Source organism: Lissotriton helveticus, chromosome 3_2 (genome assembly GCF_964261635.1).
Source record: "Lissotriton helveticus chromosome 3_2, aLisHel1.1, whole genome shotgun sequence".
NCBI classification, from domain to species: domain Eukaryota; kingdom Metazoa; phylum Chordata; class Amphibia; order Caudata; family Salamandridae; genus Lissotriton; species Lissotriton helveticus.
In genome coordinates this window covers 34,608,002-34,629,461 of record NC_136062.1, presented here as the reverse complement: position 1 = coordinate 34,629,461, position 21,460 = coordinate 34,608,002, and the positions used below count along the sequence as shown (strand labels likewise).

Below are 21,460 nucleotides of genomic sequence, written 5' to 3'. Positions count from 1 at the left end.
AGAACCTAGTGCTACATGTTAATAAAACAATGCAAATTGAAATATCAATGATGATTCGATGGTAGCATAACGAACACAGCAACTCTTACGTGAAGATGTTCTGAAGTCAATGACATCACTGCTTCATTGGAATGATGAAGCCTCTCAAACAAAATTGTGTCAGCACCTTTGGTGTAGAGTTTTATCTGTCCTTGTGGATTGCGAACTGAAATACGGAAACAAAAGAAAATATAAGACTGACGATATTTCAAGCAATGCCTCCATGAAACGCCTACATTTGAGATGCAGTATCCATCCAATATTCTACAATGGTTATACAGAGACATGGCCGACTCCTAGAAAGCTGTGCCATTTTATTAACATTACATCAAAGAATATTCTGCATATTAAAATACATTAAGTCCATCTACCGAATGGGTTCAATCGCTCTATTTGACAGTAATATTCGTATATGTGTTCATAAATCCAGTGGGCATAGAAAGGGATATTCTATGTTAAAAGTTAAATTAACCTTTATTTGTAACTTTCGTTATAACTTTCCCGTTTTGATGGCTTTTAACTTAGGGAAGAGCAGTGCAGTCACCCGCCATAAAACACTCGAATAAAGAGCATGAGTTAATAATTGTATCACTGCAACCTCAACCATATTCCTAGCCACGATCTTTACCACATGCTAATTTAGAGTCAGTTGCAAATCTCATAATAAACAACCCTGCATAAGATGTGCCAGACACTAGTGGCATTTAATAACACAAGAATACGGTCAAATACATTAGCAGTCCATACTGACTGCTCATGACCCGCCACCAAGAAGAATCCCTAAATAATGTATATGGATTTTCTATGTAACCGAACTGAGCTAGACCCCTTGTGCCTTTACCTGTGAAGAGGCTACTCACCCTGTACTACGGATGCTGATGACTGCCAGCTTTCATGTATGTTTACCAATAGTAAACCAAATCCACTACCAACCAATTCTGAGCTTAAGCCAATGCTCCATAAAAGAAAGCGATTCTGAGAAAGTAGCAGTCCTTTCCAGTTCCGTTGATAGTGTTTGTAGACATCTACGACATGGAAATCTATTTCCTCTGCGATAAATGGATATATAGGATGTGCTGAGCCACGGTAGCGCAGCAAAAATTCCCTGGCTTGTATTTGTGAAAAATGAACTCTGGAAAATGGGACTACCTGACCTCTGGTATGATCCAGAACGGGCATGCAGGAGGGTTTCAGGCAAAACGCTTGCAAAGTCCTTTATGGATCAAAAACAAAACATATGGTTGCATGACTCCAAAGCTGGCTCCTTGAACATCACCTTTATAACTCTCAAACACTCATTTGGTTTTGAGGAGTTTATAAATGTCATATATCCTGTAGGAGCGAGGAAGCTATACATCCAATGGAGGCATGGAACACTACCACTAAGGGCATACCCAAGCATGTGGTCTAATCCCACAAGTAACTTCTGCCCTGGATGTGGTGCGATCAAGGAGGATGAAGTACACATGCTGTTTTTTTGCCCCGGCTACAGTAAAGCCAGAAAGTACTGGTTGGTGCCCTTATGTAAGAACATGGGATTTGATAAATGTTTTGTTGCAATGAGAGTCCTTAAGACTGACACGTCACCGCACATAGTCTTTGCACTCTCCAAGTTCCTCTTATCCATGTGGTCCAAGAGATGTTCCCTCATCACAGCGGCACCCAGGGCTGATTGTATATTATGAGATTATGACAGTATACACTGAATGAAATTTGATCCTTTGAATTGATTATCCTAGGATCTACATTCTGATTGGTAATCTGATTTTATGATATGTTTATTTTATGTCAATTGGTTTTATACATGTTTTAACTGCAATCTTTTATGTCGAAATAAAGATCAAATGGAATGATATATAGAAAGCAATAATACTGGGAGACATTATAGCTACGGTTACAAATTGAGTTGTTGGTTGACTGGGTTGTGAGTCTTGGTCAAACAGCAGGCACATTCTCTTGATGTAGTGGAAATCACTTTCATTTGTAGGGGTGCATTATAATCACACGTGTGGAGCGCGCCTGGATATCATCTTTTGTTGTAATAACAGGGAGTTTTATGATTTGGTAACGCATTAACCTGAAACCTAATAATTCCTATTGCGCAGGCCTCCCATGTGTTTAGGCGGGAAACAGCCATCACATCGCATGCATTACAACGCATGCAATTACAACGCGGTCGTTACAAAGACTGTGTTGTTACATCGCAATACTGTTACAATGACTTGCTGTAGGGGGCGCTCTAAACTACGGAATAATATAATTTACTATTTCAACACCTCCCCTACTGTTGCACACACAGGAGTTGGAATAGTAAATTATACTATTCCTAAGTCCAGCCCGCCCCCTACAGAAAGTCATTGTAACGACTTGCGTTGTAATGGTACTGCGATGTAACGACTGCGTTGTAATTGCATGCGTTGTAAATGCATGCAAAATAAATGCGTATATTAGTAGGACAGGTCCAAAACATATGTATGAATGTGGCGCTAGGCAGGTTGCAGCGTGGGCATCCAAATTGTGTAATGGGGTAGAATCGTTGGAGCCTTGCTGGTGTCAAATACGCCCAATATAAATTATTGAATTGGATGTTTTTAAAGTGCTGGTTCTGTGACACCTTCTTGTGGTGTTCTAGAGCACGCTGCCATTCTTTGTAATACAGTGCGCACCCAAATTCCTCTTCCTACTTTAGACAAAGTTGGGTGAGCGGAATTGCTGTGAGCTCTAGGATGGATCTATAGATCCAGGTAATGAGGTTGCGCCTTGTGCCCATGTTCAATATCGTGTGAAGTGTTGGGTGTGTCTTGGGTTCCCCCCGCTAGACTCCAGGTCTGTTTACAATCTGAGACAATTTGTCTATGTAAGAGGAATTGCCCGGCTGGGAGTCCGCTCCCTTCTATCAGGCTTTCGAACAAATGAAGGCGTCCATCCACAAATAGTATTCTGTCTGGACACCTACATCTCAGGATGTGTAGTGGCTGCGGCCTCGTGGGAGGCCCGCCAGTGGCAACAGTAGGAAGTAGAGTGGTGCATTGCAGGATAGGCGATGGATTCACTGAATGCAGGACCTGGCCACCGCCACCTGGATGGGGCGGGTTGGGTCCAGTCAGGTACCTAGAAGGAGTAGACAATGCACCACTGGAATTGGCAGGGGCCCCGGGTCCAAGGCCATTTCCTCCAAGTGGCGTCCGGCCCTCCAGCGTGAGTTGCACTACGAGGAAGTAGGCTTCGAAAGATGGGACGCTCAAACCAGGGCTACCCTTTGGGGTCCTTTCCCTCAAATCAGAGATATTAGCAGGGAGTTAAGCTCGCAAAAAAAGGCTTGTGGGGGGATAACTGGTACATTTGTGAATTGGTAGAGGAGGCGGGGAACTACCACCATTTTTGATAAGGCCACACTTCCTACTGGGGCCAGGGGTAGGGTGCACCTAAAGTTGAGTTGGGTCCTTATGTGGTTGCTTTGAAACGGTCCTTCGGGGAGTGGTATAATCTGATTCCTAGCTACCTTGTGGCATCTCCGATCCACGCTAGTCTAAATGACCCAATGCATATTTCTCGTGGGGGATGTCTGGGTGTAGAGGATATACAGTGGATTTTGCCCAATTGACTTTCAGCCCGCTGCCTCCCCGAAGTCGTCTAGTGTTGCCCAGAGGGGAGTTAGGTTCATGGTAATATTCCGTATGTATATTAACAGGTTGTCCGCATATTGAGACACACTATGGGTGCGTTCCTCTAACGGTATGCCTCAGTGTTCACCTCCCTCGCGGAGTCAGATTACTAGTGGTTCTATCACTAGGGCGAAAAGGATGAGGGAAAGCAGGCACCCTGGCGCGTCCCGCAGGTTACCTGAAAGCGAGCTGAAACGTGTTGGACAATGCGGACCTGGTATGCGAGATCCGTGTACAGCAGTCTGGTGTATGCCATGAGTTTGGGACCGACCCCCACCCACCGCAGCACTGCGAATAAATACTGTCATGCCAGGCTGTGAAAAGCTTTCTCCAAGTCCAAAATAAGGCACGCTGCATTTGGGAATCAGCCCGCACCCCATCCTGGACGTCTGACAATTATTCATGTATTAAATGTGTTTACTAATAATGTTGTTTTATATGTAGGTAAATGTATAAATTGGATGTGCCTTATTTTTCCTATGCAAATTTGTAGAGTTCATATGCTGGTTTCTAATGTTAGCTGAATTTTGTAGGCCTGAAATGCATTTTCCTAGAAACTCTCGTTTTAGAATTAATAGCTGAATTTCCTGTGTGTTGTGGAATTTATTCTTTCTCATACTTTGTGTTGCAGGTGTAAGAAGCGCCCTTGTTTGCTAAAATGTTGTCTTGTTTTATTAGTCAAGCAAGGAGAGAAGAAATAAAGTTGTAAACTTGAGTTGATAAAAGAAGGCTGTTGTGCTTCACACAGGGAACCAAGGACTTCTTTTTTCAAAATGAGAACATTAGATTCATGATCCTGATCCACCCCATTTACTCTACAAAGTCATAAAGGAAGTGCTCCCATCAATAGTGGAAATTCTCACCCAGTCTTTAGAGGCAGGCGAAGTCCTGACACCATGGAAACACGCAATAATCAGACCACTACTAAAGGAACCCAACTTAGATGCGTCAAAACCCAGTAATTATCGGCCTATCTCACTCCTACCATTCATTGCAAAGCTAGTAGAGAAACATGTACATAGGGCACTATCTGAGTTTCTGGAAAACAACCTTTGCCTCCACCCCATGCAGATGGGCTTTTGTGCACAACATAGCATGGAATCTGCTCTTTAACAGTCTCAGAAGAATTAAAAAGTATTCTTGACCAAGGTAGGTCAGCCGCAATACTGCTTTTAGATCCAAGCATGGCATTTGGCACTGTGGATCATTGCAGTTTACAAAATAGACTCAGGGAAACCAGTATACAGGATAAAGCCTTGGATTGGCTGGGATCCTTCTTGAAGGACAGATCTTTCCAAGTCATGGAATCTAACTTCAAGTCAGGTGACGGGGGGCAAGATTCAGGAAGTGCAGAAATTGTAGTAAGCACCTCAGCTCAAGTGGGTCCAGGTACTGGAGTTGGTGGGAGGATATCAGCAGGAGAAGGGGGGACAGGAATGTCCACTTTGGGAGGTATGGAACAGAACCGAGTCAATACTGCTTCACGGTTACCGGAAGCCCTTACAGTACTGGTCACTATTGGTCCTGTTGTTTCTTTGTATGACCCAATGTCAGAGGGAAACCTTAGTCAATGACAGTTCAATCATGTGGAAGAACTGTATTGGGAAGATCAGGGAGCACAAATGGGAATCGTCCATCCTTAGTGCGTAGCAAGTCTAGTATCCATTTAGCAGTTACTGCTGATCCTTCAGGAAAACGCATTGGTTCCAGTATTATACGGTGTATATCTATGGTAAGCAGTAGTTCAGACTCATGGATGTGGGAAACTCCAGTGAGTGGACCAAAGGTGCAGTCTCGAAAGCAAGTGCAAGTCAGGAAGCTGGTGGAAATCAACTGTCTTGGATGTTTCAGACCTAGAGTCCTGGTAGAGGGATCACAATAAGAGCAAGGAGAGTCAGAATAATGTATCAAGTCAAGGAACTATCAAGGCTACAGTAAAGGCAACGCTTTTGGATGTGGTGAGGAGGAAGGCTGAAGTAGACAAGATCATCAGTGGGAATTTACCTTTGGAAAGAGTAGAGACCTATGTGCCAGATGACCTGTTGCAAAGGATGTCACCCACAAGGCAAGAAGAGGCAATGAGAAGTTGTCATAGTTGGCTCAGAAGTACAGAGTCGATTTGTCTCGAACAAAAATGTTACAGGGAAATCATAGGCTTAACTACAGGAGGAAAAGAGAGGTCTAGGATTGAAAACACATATCTGAGAGTTGGTTATAGGAATAAGGGCTTGGAGCACGCTGGATGAGTGGGAGGAAAGGTGATCTAAAAAGAAGAGTACAAAAAGGGTGACTGGAACCACCACCCCCAGGAGTGGGAACACCGGGAGTTGAGGTATACCCACTATGGGAGGTTCCTAATGGAGGGTATGTGCATGTCCCTTGGAGTAGGGGTGAACTGGCTACATTTACAAATGATTTCTCCAGGTTGAGAGAGAACCCTGCCAAATGGTACAAACTAGCAGATCATTTTTCAACATTTCGAAGGTGTTGTGGATTGACTTAAATACTCTGTTTGAAATTGTGGTTCCTAGTGATCTGTGGTCTGCTTGCAAAATTAAATTGCTATTGAGTGACCTGCTGCTGAGCCAGAGAGGGACCCTGTAACTCATGTTCCTTTGCCCTTGGTTATGAAGATGTAGTAACAGGTGATGACATGGTTGCAGTCCAAATTAGCCCCTCAAGACATTGATAGATCAAATGACCCAAGAGCAAAAAGAGTCCTATTACAAGAGTACAGCAAGTTGGGCACACTCAACCTTAAAGACATGGGCCAGATCGCCTCAAAATTTGTAATAGGACTCATGCCAGAAATCAGCCTCATGTTCCAGCAACATGTGATCTGCTGGCAAAATAAGTCAGTGGACGAAATTCTATGGCATGCCAGGTATGGCAGTGATGAGGTGGATTCCTAACATAGGAGGATAAAAGAAAAGTTAATGTTGGTTCAAATGCAAAATGCACAGAAGGGAGAACAGATACAGGCAACCAGAGGAACAGTAGTTAGCGATCAAGGGAATGTCTCAGGAGGAGTTCAAGTTACATCAATTACAGGACAGACGGTAAAGGGGAGAGGAAGAGGTATCTCTATAGACCCTAAAACAGGGATCGATGTTGTGACTCTGAAAAAGAACACTGCTTGTCATTTTTGTCACAAGATCAGGCTTTGGAAGCACAAGTGCCACTTAAATCCAGCAAATCAGGTGCAGGAAGGAGAACTTGTGCAAGTGACAGATATAGTAAATCAGTTACTGACAGTGACTAGGCCAAGCTCTCTTAATGCAGGGAGGGAATCAGAACCAGTTAGTGCAAGTGCCACAACCTCCGAGAATCTCATAGGGCAATCAAACGTACAATCAGATGCCCCTAATGGAAGCGTTGGATGGATTTGTTCAGGATACGTCCTTATGATGGTGCTTGAGGGGGGAGGAAGACTGTACACTTGGTGCAGTCTTGGAGGTAGACCGGCGTTGATCATATGCTAAAGCAGAAGTAGATGGTCATCTCATTACATTCTTGATTGATACTGCTGCTACCCGTTCTACTGTGAGATCTGCAGTAGTCTCCAACCTACCTCTCTCGGGAAAATCAACCCAAGTTGTAGGAGTTGCTAACAAAAGAATGACAAACCCTTTGACAGAAGAGGTGCCAGTAAAAATCGGAACCTGTCAGGATCACCATCAGTTTGTGGTGTGTGAATTGAGTCCAGTTTGTTTGCTAGGACGTGACCTTTTGTGCAAATTGAATTGTACCATCTATTGTACGCTGAAGGGAACCGAATTGCAGACTAAAGATGAAGACATTGCTTTTAAGCTGGTGGATCAAAATCATTATGTAGCCATGTTTCCTTTACTGAAAGTGAGGACATGCTGCTTGACTTGAGAGACACAGCCTCTCCAGTGGTATGGGACTTCGTAGGAGAAGAAATTCGACTGATTAGAGGAGTTGAGCCAGACCGAATAAAGATTAAGCCAAATGAAGAAATCCCGAGAACACCTCAGTACAACCTGACACCGGAAACAGTGGCTGGGATAACACCCGTAATTGAGTCCATGATTGTGCAGGGAATTCTGAAGGAGATTATAGGAAGTTAGTGTAATTCACCCATTATGGGATTGCAGAAACCAAGCGGAAAATATCACATTGTTCAGGACCTTAGAAAGGTGAATTCCATGTTGTCCTGTGGTACTGAATCCATTTGTGATCCTGTTTCAGATTACTTGTGAGGCTGCATGGTTCACAGTGATCGACCTCTGTCAAGCATTTTTCTCCATCCCATTGTATGAGGAAAGCCAATTTTTATTTGCTTTCCATCTGGAGAATCATATCTTAACATGGTGTTGTATCCCTCAAGGGTATATTGTATTCAACCAAAAACTTAAAAAAAGAATCTTGAGAGCTTGATTCTGCCCCTAAACTCAGTGCTAGTTCAGTACATTGATTACCTCCTCCTTGCATCTGAAACACAGGAGGCAAGTAGTGATCACCTTACTGAACCATCTAACAATGGGCATAAGGTGTCTCTGAGCAAACTTCAGTACTGTCTGACTGAAGTTCAGTACTTTGGTCATTGAATTGCAAGCAGTAAGAGGAAGGTATCTACTACCCGGAAAGAGGTCAGGATGTTTTGGGGAATGGTTGGCTTCTATTGATAATCGATCCTGAATTTCTCTTTAATCCAAATGCAAATCTGGAATTTGTACAAAGAGAACTACTCACCCCTAAGCGTCTAAAGGTTCTCTGGGAACATTGGGGAGATTAAGTGAGCTATTTCCCAGAGTCACACAGTGCTGAGCAGAGTTGCCGCCGATGCTAGGGATCTAACAGTGAGCCCTGCACTCCGGAGTCAGCTGCCCTGCCCGCTGTGCCACACCTCTCCCACGCTTTATTGGCAAAGCATTTCCAGATGTTGAACCACAAGGATGATCCGGTACCCTGGGATAGCGATTGTCTGCTTGCCTTCTTGGAGCTGAGAGAGTGCCTCTGTTGAGCTCCAGCTTTAGGAATGCCTGATGACAACAAGCGTGTTTGCTGTTCTGCCATAAAAGGCAGAGTTGCTCTCTTTCTTTGCTCACCCAGACACATGGAGGTGTCCGTAGACCAGTCGCCTATTTCTCAGTTACATCTGTAGCTTCAGTATTGCCTGGATGTCTCAAATTCATTGCTGCAACAGGTGTCAGTTTTGAACGATGTGAGAGCATTGCGATGGGTCATCCACTTACTAAGTATGTACCGCACTCAGTCGACCTTCTGATGATGAGGACCAAAACACAGTATTTGACTAATACCAGGTTGACAAGTTATGAACAGGTTTTGCTCGCTGCAGAGAACGTGACTCTTTAGCGCTATTCTATACTAAATCCTGATACCTTGTTAGCTGTTCCAAATGCTGATGCGGAACATTGTGAAGACAATTGTCAGGGTTCCGTCATCGGAGTGCCGCTGTCCGCGTAATGCGTGACAAACGGCACACCGGTCGAACCGAACTACAATACCCAGCAGCATTGCGGTGACGTAGCGCTAGGACGTCCGTCACGCACGCTCAACCAAGGAATCAAAGGGAGATGCGGAAGCACAGGAAGACGCCGATAATTCTTCCTGAGAAGGTGCCTTGGTCGGTAAGCCGTTACCAGCGTGTCCATGAGTAATCAACCCTTCCCTGTGTGAAAGACAGCCTTGTGAGACGCCCGGCTGGGGGTCACTGGGTTGTAATCCCGGCAGCTCCGTGAGAGCAATTCCTACCCGGTATAACAAACTGTTTACGCGGGTAAAACCTGTGCTTGTTTCCCTGTTGGACGAGAGGAGCGCCCGCTCTCTCATGCAGGGAACATAACCTTGGAACAATTACAAAAGCGACTGAGGTGTTCCGTTTTGAATGTATTTGGGACAATTCGAATCTTGCTTTGTTGGTTAAGGCAATAATAGCTTCAAAGAAGGTTCTATATGCACAAAGCCTCATATGTGTATTAGTGACTAAGTAATGAGATAAAAGGATTCTTATCTCTTCTCGAACCCTTGGGTGAAAACAAGACTGAACTGTGGTGATTTTCAACCGACAGTGTCCTCTTTCATTTCTTTGTTTGTACAACCTTTTTGTTTGCATTCTTTTATCCAGTGCAGGAGAGAACAGTCCTTGGGGGGGTATTACACAGAGCACATAAGCAGCCCAAGTCAGAACACAGCAGTATGTGGTAGGTTATGTTTGAATGATGTTGGTTATGTAACCCTGTGGAATTACTGTATTACTACATCCTGTTTATTGTTCCTTTCTTTAGTTGGTTGCAGTCTCTGGTAATACACCTATCTCTCCTGTATACAACGCCTACCATATTTTCCTTTTCAGGTAGGGGTTATGTGATAAAAGTGAGCGCATAAGGCTTAGTAGGGATAGGAATCCAAGTAGGTTACGAAGGGGGGGTTTCTTCTAATTATAGTGTCTTTTGTCGTTTCAGATCTCCCTCCCCGCTGTCCCCTTCCTTTCCCGCGCCCGCGGAATAGTTCTGTGAGTCTGTATACTAAGTCAGGCTCCGGAGTTGTTGTGTGGGTGTGGGTTTGGACTTTTCTGCACAGTCCCGAGGAGTATACCAACGGAGCCTGACAGAATTATCGGCCCAAGAATACTATCCTCCTCTTGGCTGTGCTGAAAACAAAACATGGCCACGCTTGACGATGTAATGGCAGCTTTGGCGTTAGTTCAGACGGAGTTGGCTGCTTCCAATAGAGAAGTGGCGGCTTCGAGAACTGAGAACGCGCAATTAAGGGCTAGGATGGATAGAATGCAGGGGAATCCCTTTGATGTAGGGAGTCCAGTTACCCAACCCCCCTCCTTAGTCGTGGAAATGCCCACTCAGATACCGCTAGCTCCCCCTGAAAGGTTCTACGGGGACAACAAGAAAGTTCAAGTTTTTTTGACTCAAGTATTATTACACTTCATGTGTAAACCAAAAATGTTTTCAACGAATCAGGCTCGGGTGGCTTTTCTAATCTCCTACCTTGGGGGGGAGGCGGCACAATGGGCTGTACCAGTGGTTAGGAGAGACGACCCCCTGCTATATGATTGGGACGAATTTAGACTTGAGTTCGAGAAAACATTTGATCGAAGAGCTGAAACGTTTTCAGCTGACCGAGAGTTGTTGGTCCTCAAACAGGGCCATTCTGACTTGGTGACATATCTGAACAGTTTCCGTCGCCTAGTAGCGGAAACAGATTGGCCAGAAGCGAAACAGTCAGCGTTATTTTATCAGGGTTTGTGCGATGAAATGAAGGATGTGTTGGCACACATCGACCCGCAGCCTCGCACATGTTCTGCACTTATTGATCTTGCCCTTCGCCTGGACCACAGGATCAGAGAACGAAAAGGCGAACTGAAAAAGAAAGAACCAACAGTGGCGGCTTATGAGAGAGGTGGAGGAGAAAAGACCACCTCATCGTCTGACTCCATGGAAATAGGAGCAGTCAGGGCTGCGTTAACTCTGAACGAAAAAGAACATCGTAGGAAGAACGGTCTCTGCTTGTATTGTGGCAGGAAAGGACATTTTCTAAGGGAGTGTCCGGTGAAGCCCAAGACCAGCAAATACAAGGGGGGACAAGCAGCTGCAGGAGCGTCTGACAAAGGAGCGGAAAACTCCAGTGCTTGAGAGAGAACGGAGGGGGACTCTCAAGCAAGAACATCATCCCTTCGATTAATCCTGGTAGTGAACAAGAAAGGAACCACGTGTTCTTGGCCATGACCCTGATGGTAGATTCGGGAGAAAAAGAGATCAACGCGATGGTGGACTCCGGGGCAACTGGGTGCTTCATGGATTATGCAGAAGCCACAAGATTGGGCATTCAGCTGATCACCAAGAAACAGCCGGAACTGGTGTACGCCGTGGATGGCAGCGAGTTGATAGCAGGACCCATAAAGTATCAGACACCGGAGTATAGGCTAGTGTACAACGACACGCATCAGGAAATGATCTCGTTTAACATCATACAAGCCCCGCAATACGGGGTCATATTGGGGTTGCCCTGGCTCCAAAAACACGAACCTCATATTATATGGACATCCAAGAAGATCAACTTTGACTCTGATTTCTGCAAAGAACACTGCCAGGTAACAACGGATGGCCCATCAAGGAGTCTGGCCCTGTTACATAAAGTCGCCACGGCCGCAGAAAAGGATGTGGAGTTGCCTTCTTGCTACACCGCCTATAAAACAGTGTTTAGTGACAAACAAGCCGAAGAACTTCCTCCACACAGACCCTTTGACTGTCGGATCGACCTTATTCCGGGGTCCATCGTTCCGAATGGAAGGTTATACGCTCTAACTGTGCCTGAAAACGAATATCTGCGCACCTACCTGGACAAGTACTTGGCCATCGGATACATTCGACCGTCGAGATCACCTGCTTCATCTCCTTTGTTTTTTATCCCCAAGGCGAATGGAGAGAAGAGGTGCTGTATCGACTATCGCGCCCTCAACGCCATTACCATAAAGAACCAATACCCTCTTCCATTGATTCCGGTTTTGTTGGAACAGGTCAGAGCAGCCAGGATATATACAAAGCTTGATTTGAGAGGAGCGTACCATTTGGTTCGTATTAAAGCCGGGGATGAATGGAAGACAGCCTTCAAGACGCGGTATGGGCTCTTCGAATATCTGGTGATGCCCTTTGGGCTTTGCAACGCCCCCGCCACCTTTCAGTATTTCCTGAATGAGGTGTTGAGAGAATTCCTGGACATCTTTGTGGTCGTCTACATCGACGATATTCTGATATATTCGGATTCGACAGAAGAACACCGCAAGCATGTCTGTAAGGTGTTGGGGGCCCTGGAACGTCATCGTCTTTTCTGCAAGATCACGAAATGCGAATTTCATGTAACCACTGTCGAATTCTTGGGGGTAATGCTCACCCCGTCAGGTCAGGTCATGGCCGAAAGAAAAGTTAAAGCCATCAGAGATTGGCCACGTCCATGCACTGTTAAGGACATTCAGTGCCTGTTGGGATTCGCCAATTTCTATAGACGTTTCATCTCTGGGTTTTCTGCTTTGGTTACCCCCTTGACCCGTCTCACCCGAAAGAACGTTCCTTTCCTCTGGGATGGAGAAACGCAAGGAGCTTTTGACGGATTGAAGGAAGCGTTCACACGGGCGCCTGTGCTAAAACATGCCAACCCGGAACTGCCCTTTATAGTGGAAGCAGACGCCTTTGAAGTGGCGTTAGGGGCGGTACTTTCGCAAAGACACCAGACTACCGGTATACTGCACCCCATTGCCTTCATGTCTCGGAAACTTAGTCCTGCAGAGGTCAATTACACCATCGCGGAAAAGGAGCTACTTGCGATAAGGGATGCTTTTCTGGAGTGGAGACATTGGCTCTTAGGAGCAGCCCATGAGGTTACGGTATATACAGACCATCGCAATCTGCAATTCATCAGGGCAGCCCGTCATCTTACCCCCAGGCAGCTACGATGGATGATGTTCTTTGAGGAATATCAGTTCACCGTTACCTTCAGACCCGGAATACACAACAACAAAAGCGGATGCTCTGACCCGGCAAGAAAATCCCAGTATGCATGCCATAACCCCGCATCGTTCCATCATCGATCCATCTAAAGTAATAGGAGTCACACAGTCAAAAGACTTCCTGCAGGCAGTCCGTTCAGGGATACAGTCTTGTGTTTGGAGAACATGGCTTCGCAGACATCCCGAGTGGAGGATAAAGCAAGGAGTGGCCATGAAGGGGTCACAAGTCCTTGTACCTACCAAGGCTTTACAAAGAACTGTGTACGAATGGTGTCATGATACACCTAGTGTCGGACATATGGGATGGGCGAAAACTCTCGAGAAGGCATTGAGACAATTCTGGTGGCCGTCCATACGCCTGGACATGAATCTTTGGGGAAAGAAGTGTGTGACGTGTGCTCGCATGAAATCAGACCGGCAACAACCGCAAGGCTATTTACGACCCCTACCCACTCCTGAAGCACCGTGGGAGAGTTTCTCTGTGGACTTCATCGTGGGCCTCCCCAAGGACCAAGGTAAAACAGCCATTTTGGTTGTTGTGGATTTTCTCACAAAGATGGGTCATTTTATAGCTTGTGACCAAGTCCCTACAGCAGGTCGTTTAGCTCATCTCTTTCTGACACATGTGGTGAGGTTACATGGTCTACCTAGATGCATAGTATCAGACAGAGGGGCCCAGTTCACTGCGCGCTTTTGGAAGGTCTGGTGTGAAGCATTACACATTTCCTCTTCCTTGTCCACAAGTTTTCACCCTCAGTCCGATGGCCAAACGGAAAGACTTAACCAGTCCTTGAAGCAATATCTCCGTTGTTACGTTCAGGCTGATACAGATTCCTGGGTCGATTGGCTGTGGGTGGCTGAACTGGCATATAACAGCACCCAACATTCATCCACGGGTCATTCACCATTCTTTAGTTCCTACGGGCATCATCCCAGAGTCAATCCCCTGGTACTACCTAGTAACACCGTGAGGCTGCCTGATGTCAAGACAAGATTGGTGCGCATCCGCAGAATACTGATGGAGACGCGCAGGAATCTTGTGCGGGCCAAGGGGAAGTACAAAGCCCAGGCGGACAAACATCGCAGGCCTTGCCCCGTGTACAAACCGGGTGACCTGGTGTGGTTGTCTACCAAACACATTAGATTTTGGAAATATAGTGTGTTTAACCCCAAATTCATAGGCCCCTATCGGGTGGTGAAACGAGTGAATCCTGTGGCGGTGAGGTTACGATTGCCTGCTCACTTCAAGATCCATCCCGTGTTCCATGTGTCTCTGTTGAAGCCCTCTGTTGTCCCTGTTCGTCGTGTTCCCTTGCCTGTGTGGGTGCAGCGTGAATGCGAATATGAGGTGCGGAGGATCCTTGATTCCCGGTGGGTGAGAGGCAGATTGCAATACCTGATTTCCTGGAAAGGTTATGGTCAGGAGGAGAATTCTTGGGAACCGTCGGGTTCGGTGCATGCACCCCGACTTGTGTCACGTTTCCACGAGCTGCATCCCGACAGACCGGCTCTCGGACAGCGTCCCTTGTGAAGGGGGATGTACTGTCAGGGTTCCGTCATCGGAGTGCCGCTGTCCGCGTAATGCGTGACAAACGGCACACCGGTCGAACCGAACTACAATACCCAGCAGCATTGCGGTGACATAGCGCTAGGACGTCCGTCACGCACGCTCAACCAAGGAATCAAAGGGAGATGCGGAAGCACAGGAAGACGCCGATAATTCTTCCTGAGAAGGTGCCTTGGTCGGTAAGCCGTTACCAGCGTGTCCGTGAGTAATCAACCCTTCCCTGTGTGAAAGACAGCCTTGTGAGACGCCCGGCTGGGGGTCACTGGGTTGTAATCCCGGCAGCTCCGTGAGAGCAATTCCTACCCGGTATAACAAACTGTTTACGCGGGTAAAACCTGTGCTTGTTTCCCTGTTGGACGAGAGGAGCGCCCGCTCTCTCATGCAGGGAACATAACCTTGGAACAATTACAAAAGCGACTGAGGTGTTCCGTTTTGAATGTATTTGGGACAATTCGAATCTTGCTTTGTTGGTTAAGGCAATAATAGCTTCAAAGAAGGTTCTATATGCACAAAGCCTCATATGTGTATTAGTGACTAAGTAATGAGATAAAAGGATTCTTATCTCTTCTCGAACCCTTGGGTGAAAACAAGACTGAACTGTGGTGATTTTCAACCGACAGTGTCCTCTTTCATTTCTTTGTTTGTACAACCTTTTTGTTTGCATTCTTTTATCCAGTGCAGGAGAGAACAGTCCTTGGGGGGGTATTACACAGAGCACATAAGCAGCCCAAGTCAGAACACAGCAGTATGTGGTAGGTTATGTTTGAATGATGTTGGTTATGTAACCCTGTGGAATTACTGTATTATTACATCCTGTTTATTGTTCCTTTCTTTAGTTGGTTGCAGTCTCTGGTAATACACCTATCTCTCCTGTATACAACGCTTACCATATTTTCCTTTTCAGGTAGGGGTTATGTGATAAAAGTGAGCGCATAAGGCTTAGTAGGGATAGGAATCCAAGTAGGTTACGAAGGGGGGGTTTCTTCTAATTATAGTGTCTTTTGTCGTTTCAGATCTCCCTCCCCGCTGTCCCCTTCCTTTCCCGCGCCCGCGGAATAGTTCTGTGAGTCTGTATACTAAGTCAGGCTCCGGAGTTGTTGTGTGGGTGTGGGTTTGGACTTTTCTGCACAGTCCCGAGGAGTATACCAACGGAGCCTGACAACAATCACGGTCTAGATGTCACTGAGTTTTGCACCAAGCCGAGACCTGACATTGTCGATAAACCACTGCCAGATCCTGATCAAGTCCTTTTTGTTGATCGTTCATGTCTAAGAGACAATGAAGGTAATCTGAGAGCAACGTTTGCTGTCTGTACCATCTCAAGAGTGGTGGAAGACACTTGTTTACAGGAAGTACACTCCACAAAAGTGGCTGAAATTGCTGCTTTGACTCGTGCATGTTTTGTCTCTGAGCATATCCGAGTCACCATCTACACTGATAGCCAGTAAGGTTTTGGTGTGATTCATGATTTCAGACAGCTATGGTCATGGAGAGGGTTCTTAACATCATCAGGCTCTATCACTAGAAATGGCAAATATGTGAGACAACTGTTGGAAGCATTGCAGTTACCAAAAGAAGTGGCTGTTGTTAAGTGCGTGGCCCAGGGGAAGGGAGAAAATTACATGTGGGTTTCAGCTGATGGTAGGGCAGGGTAACCGGATTGTCTGTTAAACTAATGGCAAGGTAGATTCATGGAGCAGCTCATATAGGAAGAAATGCAATGGTGAGATTGTTCAGGCAGACTTGTTTCAATTGAGGGTTCAGGTGATTGCGGAAGTAGTGTGTCATCGATGTGTCACATGTCAACAAATGAATGCTGGGAAAAATACAGTTGTTGCTCTCAGTAACATTGGCAGATCAGGAGGTCCCTTCCATCGGATCTAACTGGACGTAGTTGAGATGCCTGAGGGGAATGGACTGAGACACAGCTTGGTTATTGTGTGCATCTTTTCTCGATGGTTGGAAGCTTATCTAAATAGAAGGCGTGATAAACTTACAGTAGCAAAGCTATTGCTGAGGGAGATCGTGCCAAAGTTTGGATTTCCAACTACATTGGAGTCAGATAGAGGAAGGCGCTTTTACAGCAAAGTCATAAAATTGCTGTGTACCACCTTGATTGTGAACCAAAGACTGCATTGTAGTTACAGGGTGGAAGAATTTGGCATAGTGGAGCAAATAAATGGCACCTTAAAGGCTAGACTAGCGAAAGGATTTGCTGTAACATCATTGAAATGGCACAATACGTTACCCTTGGTTCTGATGAGTTTGAACAGCATTCCTGACAAAATAACTGAGTTATTGCTGCATAACATTTTGATGGGAAGAGTGAAGCGCTTGCCTGCTGTACGAGCATCTGCATTAATTAACATCACAGATTAATTGATCCTTGACTACGGTATAGTATTGGCTGATGTGGTTCGTTCTGTGTCTCATCAGCTTGAAGTAGCAATTGCACTGACTTCAAAACACCTCTGCCAATGACTTCAGCCCAGGGGTTTGGGTGCTTGTCCAAAAGCTGTAAGAAAAAACTATCTTGACGCTCGGTGGCGTGGACCATATCAGGTTATATTGGTGACCAATACTGCTGTGAAGTGTCGAGGAGTGCCGTACTGGATCCACTTCTCATACTTGAAGAGTCAGAGGTCCCTCTTATTAAACAGCTCCTCTCCCAGAAGTAATTCCACCCATGACTGGGGGGTTACAAGAGAGGGCAAGCCAAGCTGTGGGGGTTCCGGACAAGGCTGGATACCCACCAGATCAAGCTGAGAGGTGTCAAGCTACACAAGACCCAAGTATTGTCTCTGAGGGAGACTGTAATGTTGCACGTGGTATAGTCTTACTCATCAGAAGAGACTGGTGTGGAAATCGGATGTGTGCAGTCAAAGAAGAAGGATGCCGCAAATGAAAAGTGGCCTGTGGAACAGAAAATAGGAACCTGAGACTTTCATCTGAAAAAGATCTTGCACCAATAAGTGAATCTTCCTGGTCTGATCTGAGTGAGTCTGAGCAAACCATAGGAAGCGTTAGGATGTCCGAGAGGGCAGGAGTGCCATGTCAGAGATATTCCTCTCCCTAGTGGACTTATCTAGTTACCAATGCCAGGAAGAGCGAGGTCTGGGACTTTGATACTGAGAGTTCCTGGAACAGAGGCTAATGCAATTCTGTCATTGACTGTGCCTTATCTACAGAGGTTGAGTGCTTTACAGACTTTAATTCTGGGAGACATTGAAATTACGAGCTTTGGAGCTCAACCGCCTGCTCAAGAGATTACAGCATTGAGAGCTGAACTGTTACAGCAAGTCATTCAGGAGACTGGCTCTGATCTCATAAGGGATGTAAATTGAACTTTTGGACTGTAAATAAAAATACCCTGAAGGAAGATAACCTAGGTCTGAGTGGAAGAAGAATACAAAATAGGGACTTTTGATTTTGAAGAACAAAGAGGGCTATGGAATTCTTCCAAGCTGTGTAAATATTGTACCAAAGACAGTTATAAAATATTTCTAATATCCAAAATGTAGTTACTCAAAGACTTTGTTGCCAGTGCAAAAGAGGCGGAGAAAAAAGACTCTGTGTGTTGATCCTCTTACAGCTACAATCTGAGCCACTTTGAAAATAGAGTCTGGAGATTGGAATTGTAGACACAAATGTAATATAGGAACACTTACTGTAGGGTAATCATAGTAAAAGCTGTGGTTATTATTGAGCCCATTTTAAGCGCACACAAAGTTGTGGAGCCGGGAGTGGGGGTACACGGGCCATCCACACCTACCACTGCTGTCTTAAAAGATGGTACACAAGGATCTGATAAAGGCTTAATTGAGCAAACAATTTGTTTTCTCCATATAGATTTTTCGAAAGGTGATTACACATTCAATGATTATGATAAGTTGTTGTATCAATATGTGAAGACTATGAATGTGAGAGATTTTTATGTGTGAATGCAATTGCCTGCTTCAGTTGAGGAAGTGATTTGCTATCATCACCTACCCTTGACGTATGGTATTAGTTGTAGTTAGATAATTTACTGTTTCAGCCAAACAAGCCATAAAAATTAGAATTCAATATACAGCTCAATTATCTTCAATAATTTGTCAGATCAAATACTACAGCACAATTAATAATCTTTTGCAGTTCATTTAAGATTGGATTAGTTCATATACTAAAAATGTAACTCCTAGTTGTAGCTTGCTCCTTAGCATATTTTATGGAAAGGGTCCTTACAAGTATTATTTCTCTAATTATGATTTGGTACTATCAAAAGTTCCAGTATACAAACACCTGAACAAATAAGATTATTACACGCAAGAAGAGAGAATGGGAAAGTATTTTGTACCACATTAACATTAGATACTGCTTACGCACATAGACACAACTTAACTTGCGCATTAACTGAAATAGAAAATAAATTTGTAGAGGATAGACATAGAGGCCTAACTTTTGAGCTTGATAATAGAGAAGGAAACTTTGAATGGTCCAAGGAGGAGTTAGCTCACAAAGGCTAAGTGAAGCTATGGTCCTATATCTCTAGATTGGGAACAACGAGGCAAGCTCAGAGTCATTTTGACACTGTTTTTGTGGGACAGAGTGTGTGTGATCACATCTTTCTAATTGATGGTTACAAAGGCGTTTTTGCAAGAAGCAGTGCAAGTGGTGCCAGGAGTATTTTTTTGTGTGTGGGAAGAAGCCATATGTATGGCCTCTGACCAATTGGTATGGTACATGTTATGTACCTGTTGTACCGCCAAAGATATATCATGTGAAAAATTTGGAAGATTTGGAGGGGAAATCGAACCATGGAGAGAAACGCATATTGAGTGGTGGTGAAATTGCAAGAGACATTTTCGGAGCGATGATACCTATTTTTGGTGTGGTGCTGAATGACATCAAGATTGGAAGGTGGATAAGTTATCAGTTAACACAGATAATAGATGGAGAAATGGTTTCGATAAGAGCGATGGTGATGTAAAACCATCTGCTTCAGATGTGTTACTGGTAAAAGAGGGTGGGAAGTCTAACAGTGATTTACTTACATTCCTGATAAAAGTAAAGATCTGAGGGGATATATAAGTAACATCACAGAGATACGTCATGAAATACATGATTTGGCAACTGAGGGAGATTGGGACAAGATTGGATAGGGACTTGGAACAGTTGGAAGTCGATTTGCTAACCTAGGAAAGGGAATTCTTAGATATATCTTGAAGCCAGTCATAATTGTTAGAGTCTGTGTTATCATCTTGCTAGGCATGATAAGGACTTACAAATGGAAGAAGGCGAGGCAAATGGAGGATTCCTTTAGGGAGAGAGAAGGGTGGAAAAACTGCAGGACAGACATTATGAGAATCCGAAACGGTTCAAGGAGATCAGACAGAGAAGACTAGCTATGAAATCTGTTTAGGTTGGTCTACTCTACAGGACTTTAAAGTCATCAGAGGGGGGAACTGATGTAGCGGAATCACATTTTATTTGTAGGGGTGCATTATAATCTCATGTGTAGAGCGAACTCACACAATATTTTGTTGTAATAACATGGAGTGTTAGGATTTTGTGTGATGTGCCTAGGCCCATTTGTAAGTAAGATGGCGAATTAAAGTAGAAGATGAATGTAATTAGCAGAAAACATTAATGTGAAAAGCTTGTGTTGTGAAACTGACAATTATTCATGTATTAAACGGTGTGTCCCACAAGACTCATGGGAAGAGTACCTGAGATATTGGCATGTTGAAAGTACTGAAAGGGACCACCGCTTTTTCTGCCTTTGGAGAGAGAGCATCCTAGAACAAGTTCTGCCTCAGTGGCTTTAAGCTACATGACCCATTGACTCTGGAGAGACTTCTTAGGAAGATTCCTCAGACTGACTCTTCTTAACCTTCCTTTCTGCAGATGCTGAAGTAGGGATGTCACTTAGCGTTAGAGTAGGGATAGATTGATACTTTTTACCCACCAACCCTTGATGCAGGGGAAATTGGACTCGTACTTTCTGATCCTCTTTATTCTGACCCATGAGATAATTGTCTTATTTATGCTACGTTGCCTCAATTTGATACGCCACTTTGGTTTCATGCTGATTCTGATGTATTTCTACACACTCATTTTGAGGTGTCTTTATGTCCAGTTGTTTTTGGCTTTGTAATAAATTAACTAACCTTACAGAGCTGTTTGTGGTCATTAGGTGTCCGAAGGATTTCTCAATGATTGAATTCACAAAAATATGTTTTCTCCCGTCTACGCTTTCATTCTGCTAAAAAGAACTATGGGATTGTGACTCTAGTATAGGTCCAGAACTTTATTGGGCAGGGCAATTTCACCCTTGTAGGGTGCACCGCAAAACGTCACTAAACTAACCTGTGCTCAACCCTGGGTAGTTTGGCACAAAATGCCGTCAAGCTTAACTTAGAGGCAACGTGTAAAGTATTTATACAGCACACAAACAGTATAAAATTGAAAACACAAGAATACAGAGGATTAGAAAGCAGGAGTCCAAGGGACAGAATACAGAGGATCCAGTTACAGGACACTGAGTAAGAAGGGGGTGTGGGGAGCCTTGACGTTTGACAGAAGCCGGGCCTCCTTGGGGTAAAGTGCACATGTCGGGTTGGACGGGTGCCTTGCTCTGACCAGCCCGACATGCGCACTTGAACCCTCACCTTTGTCCGTAATGTAGGAGCATATGAGGATTGC

General features: G+C 44.8%; 1 protein-coding gene across 6 annotated transcripts in view; it reads right to left on the bottom strand.

Annotated features, from left to right (window-relative positions):
* Window positions 1-21,460, bottom strand: part of ATP8B4 (ATPase phospholipid transporting 8B4 (putative)) — a 4,589,528-nt gene that overhangs the window by 2,303,496 nt on the left and 2,264,572 nt on the right. For all 6 annotated transcript variants that reach the window (XR_013609828.1, XR_013609825.1, XR_013609826.1 and 3 more), the window contains one exon: window positions 90-205. Coding sequence is in view for 2 of the 6 variants with exons in the window: in XM_078684774.1 (XP_078540900.1) it covers window positions 90-205 (116 nt within the window). In the remaining 4 variants the exon portion in view is untranslated. The remainder of the gene's footprint in view (window positions 1-89; window positions 206-21,460) is intronic.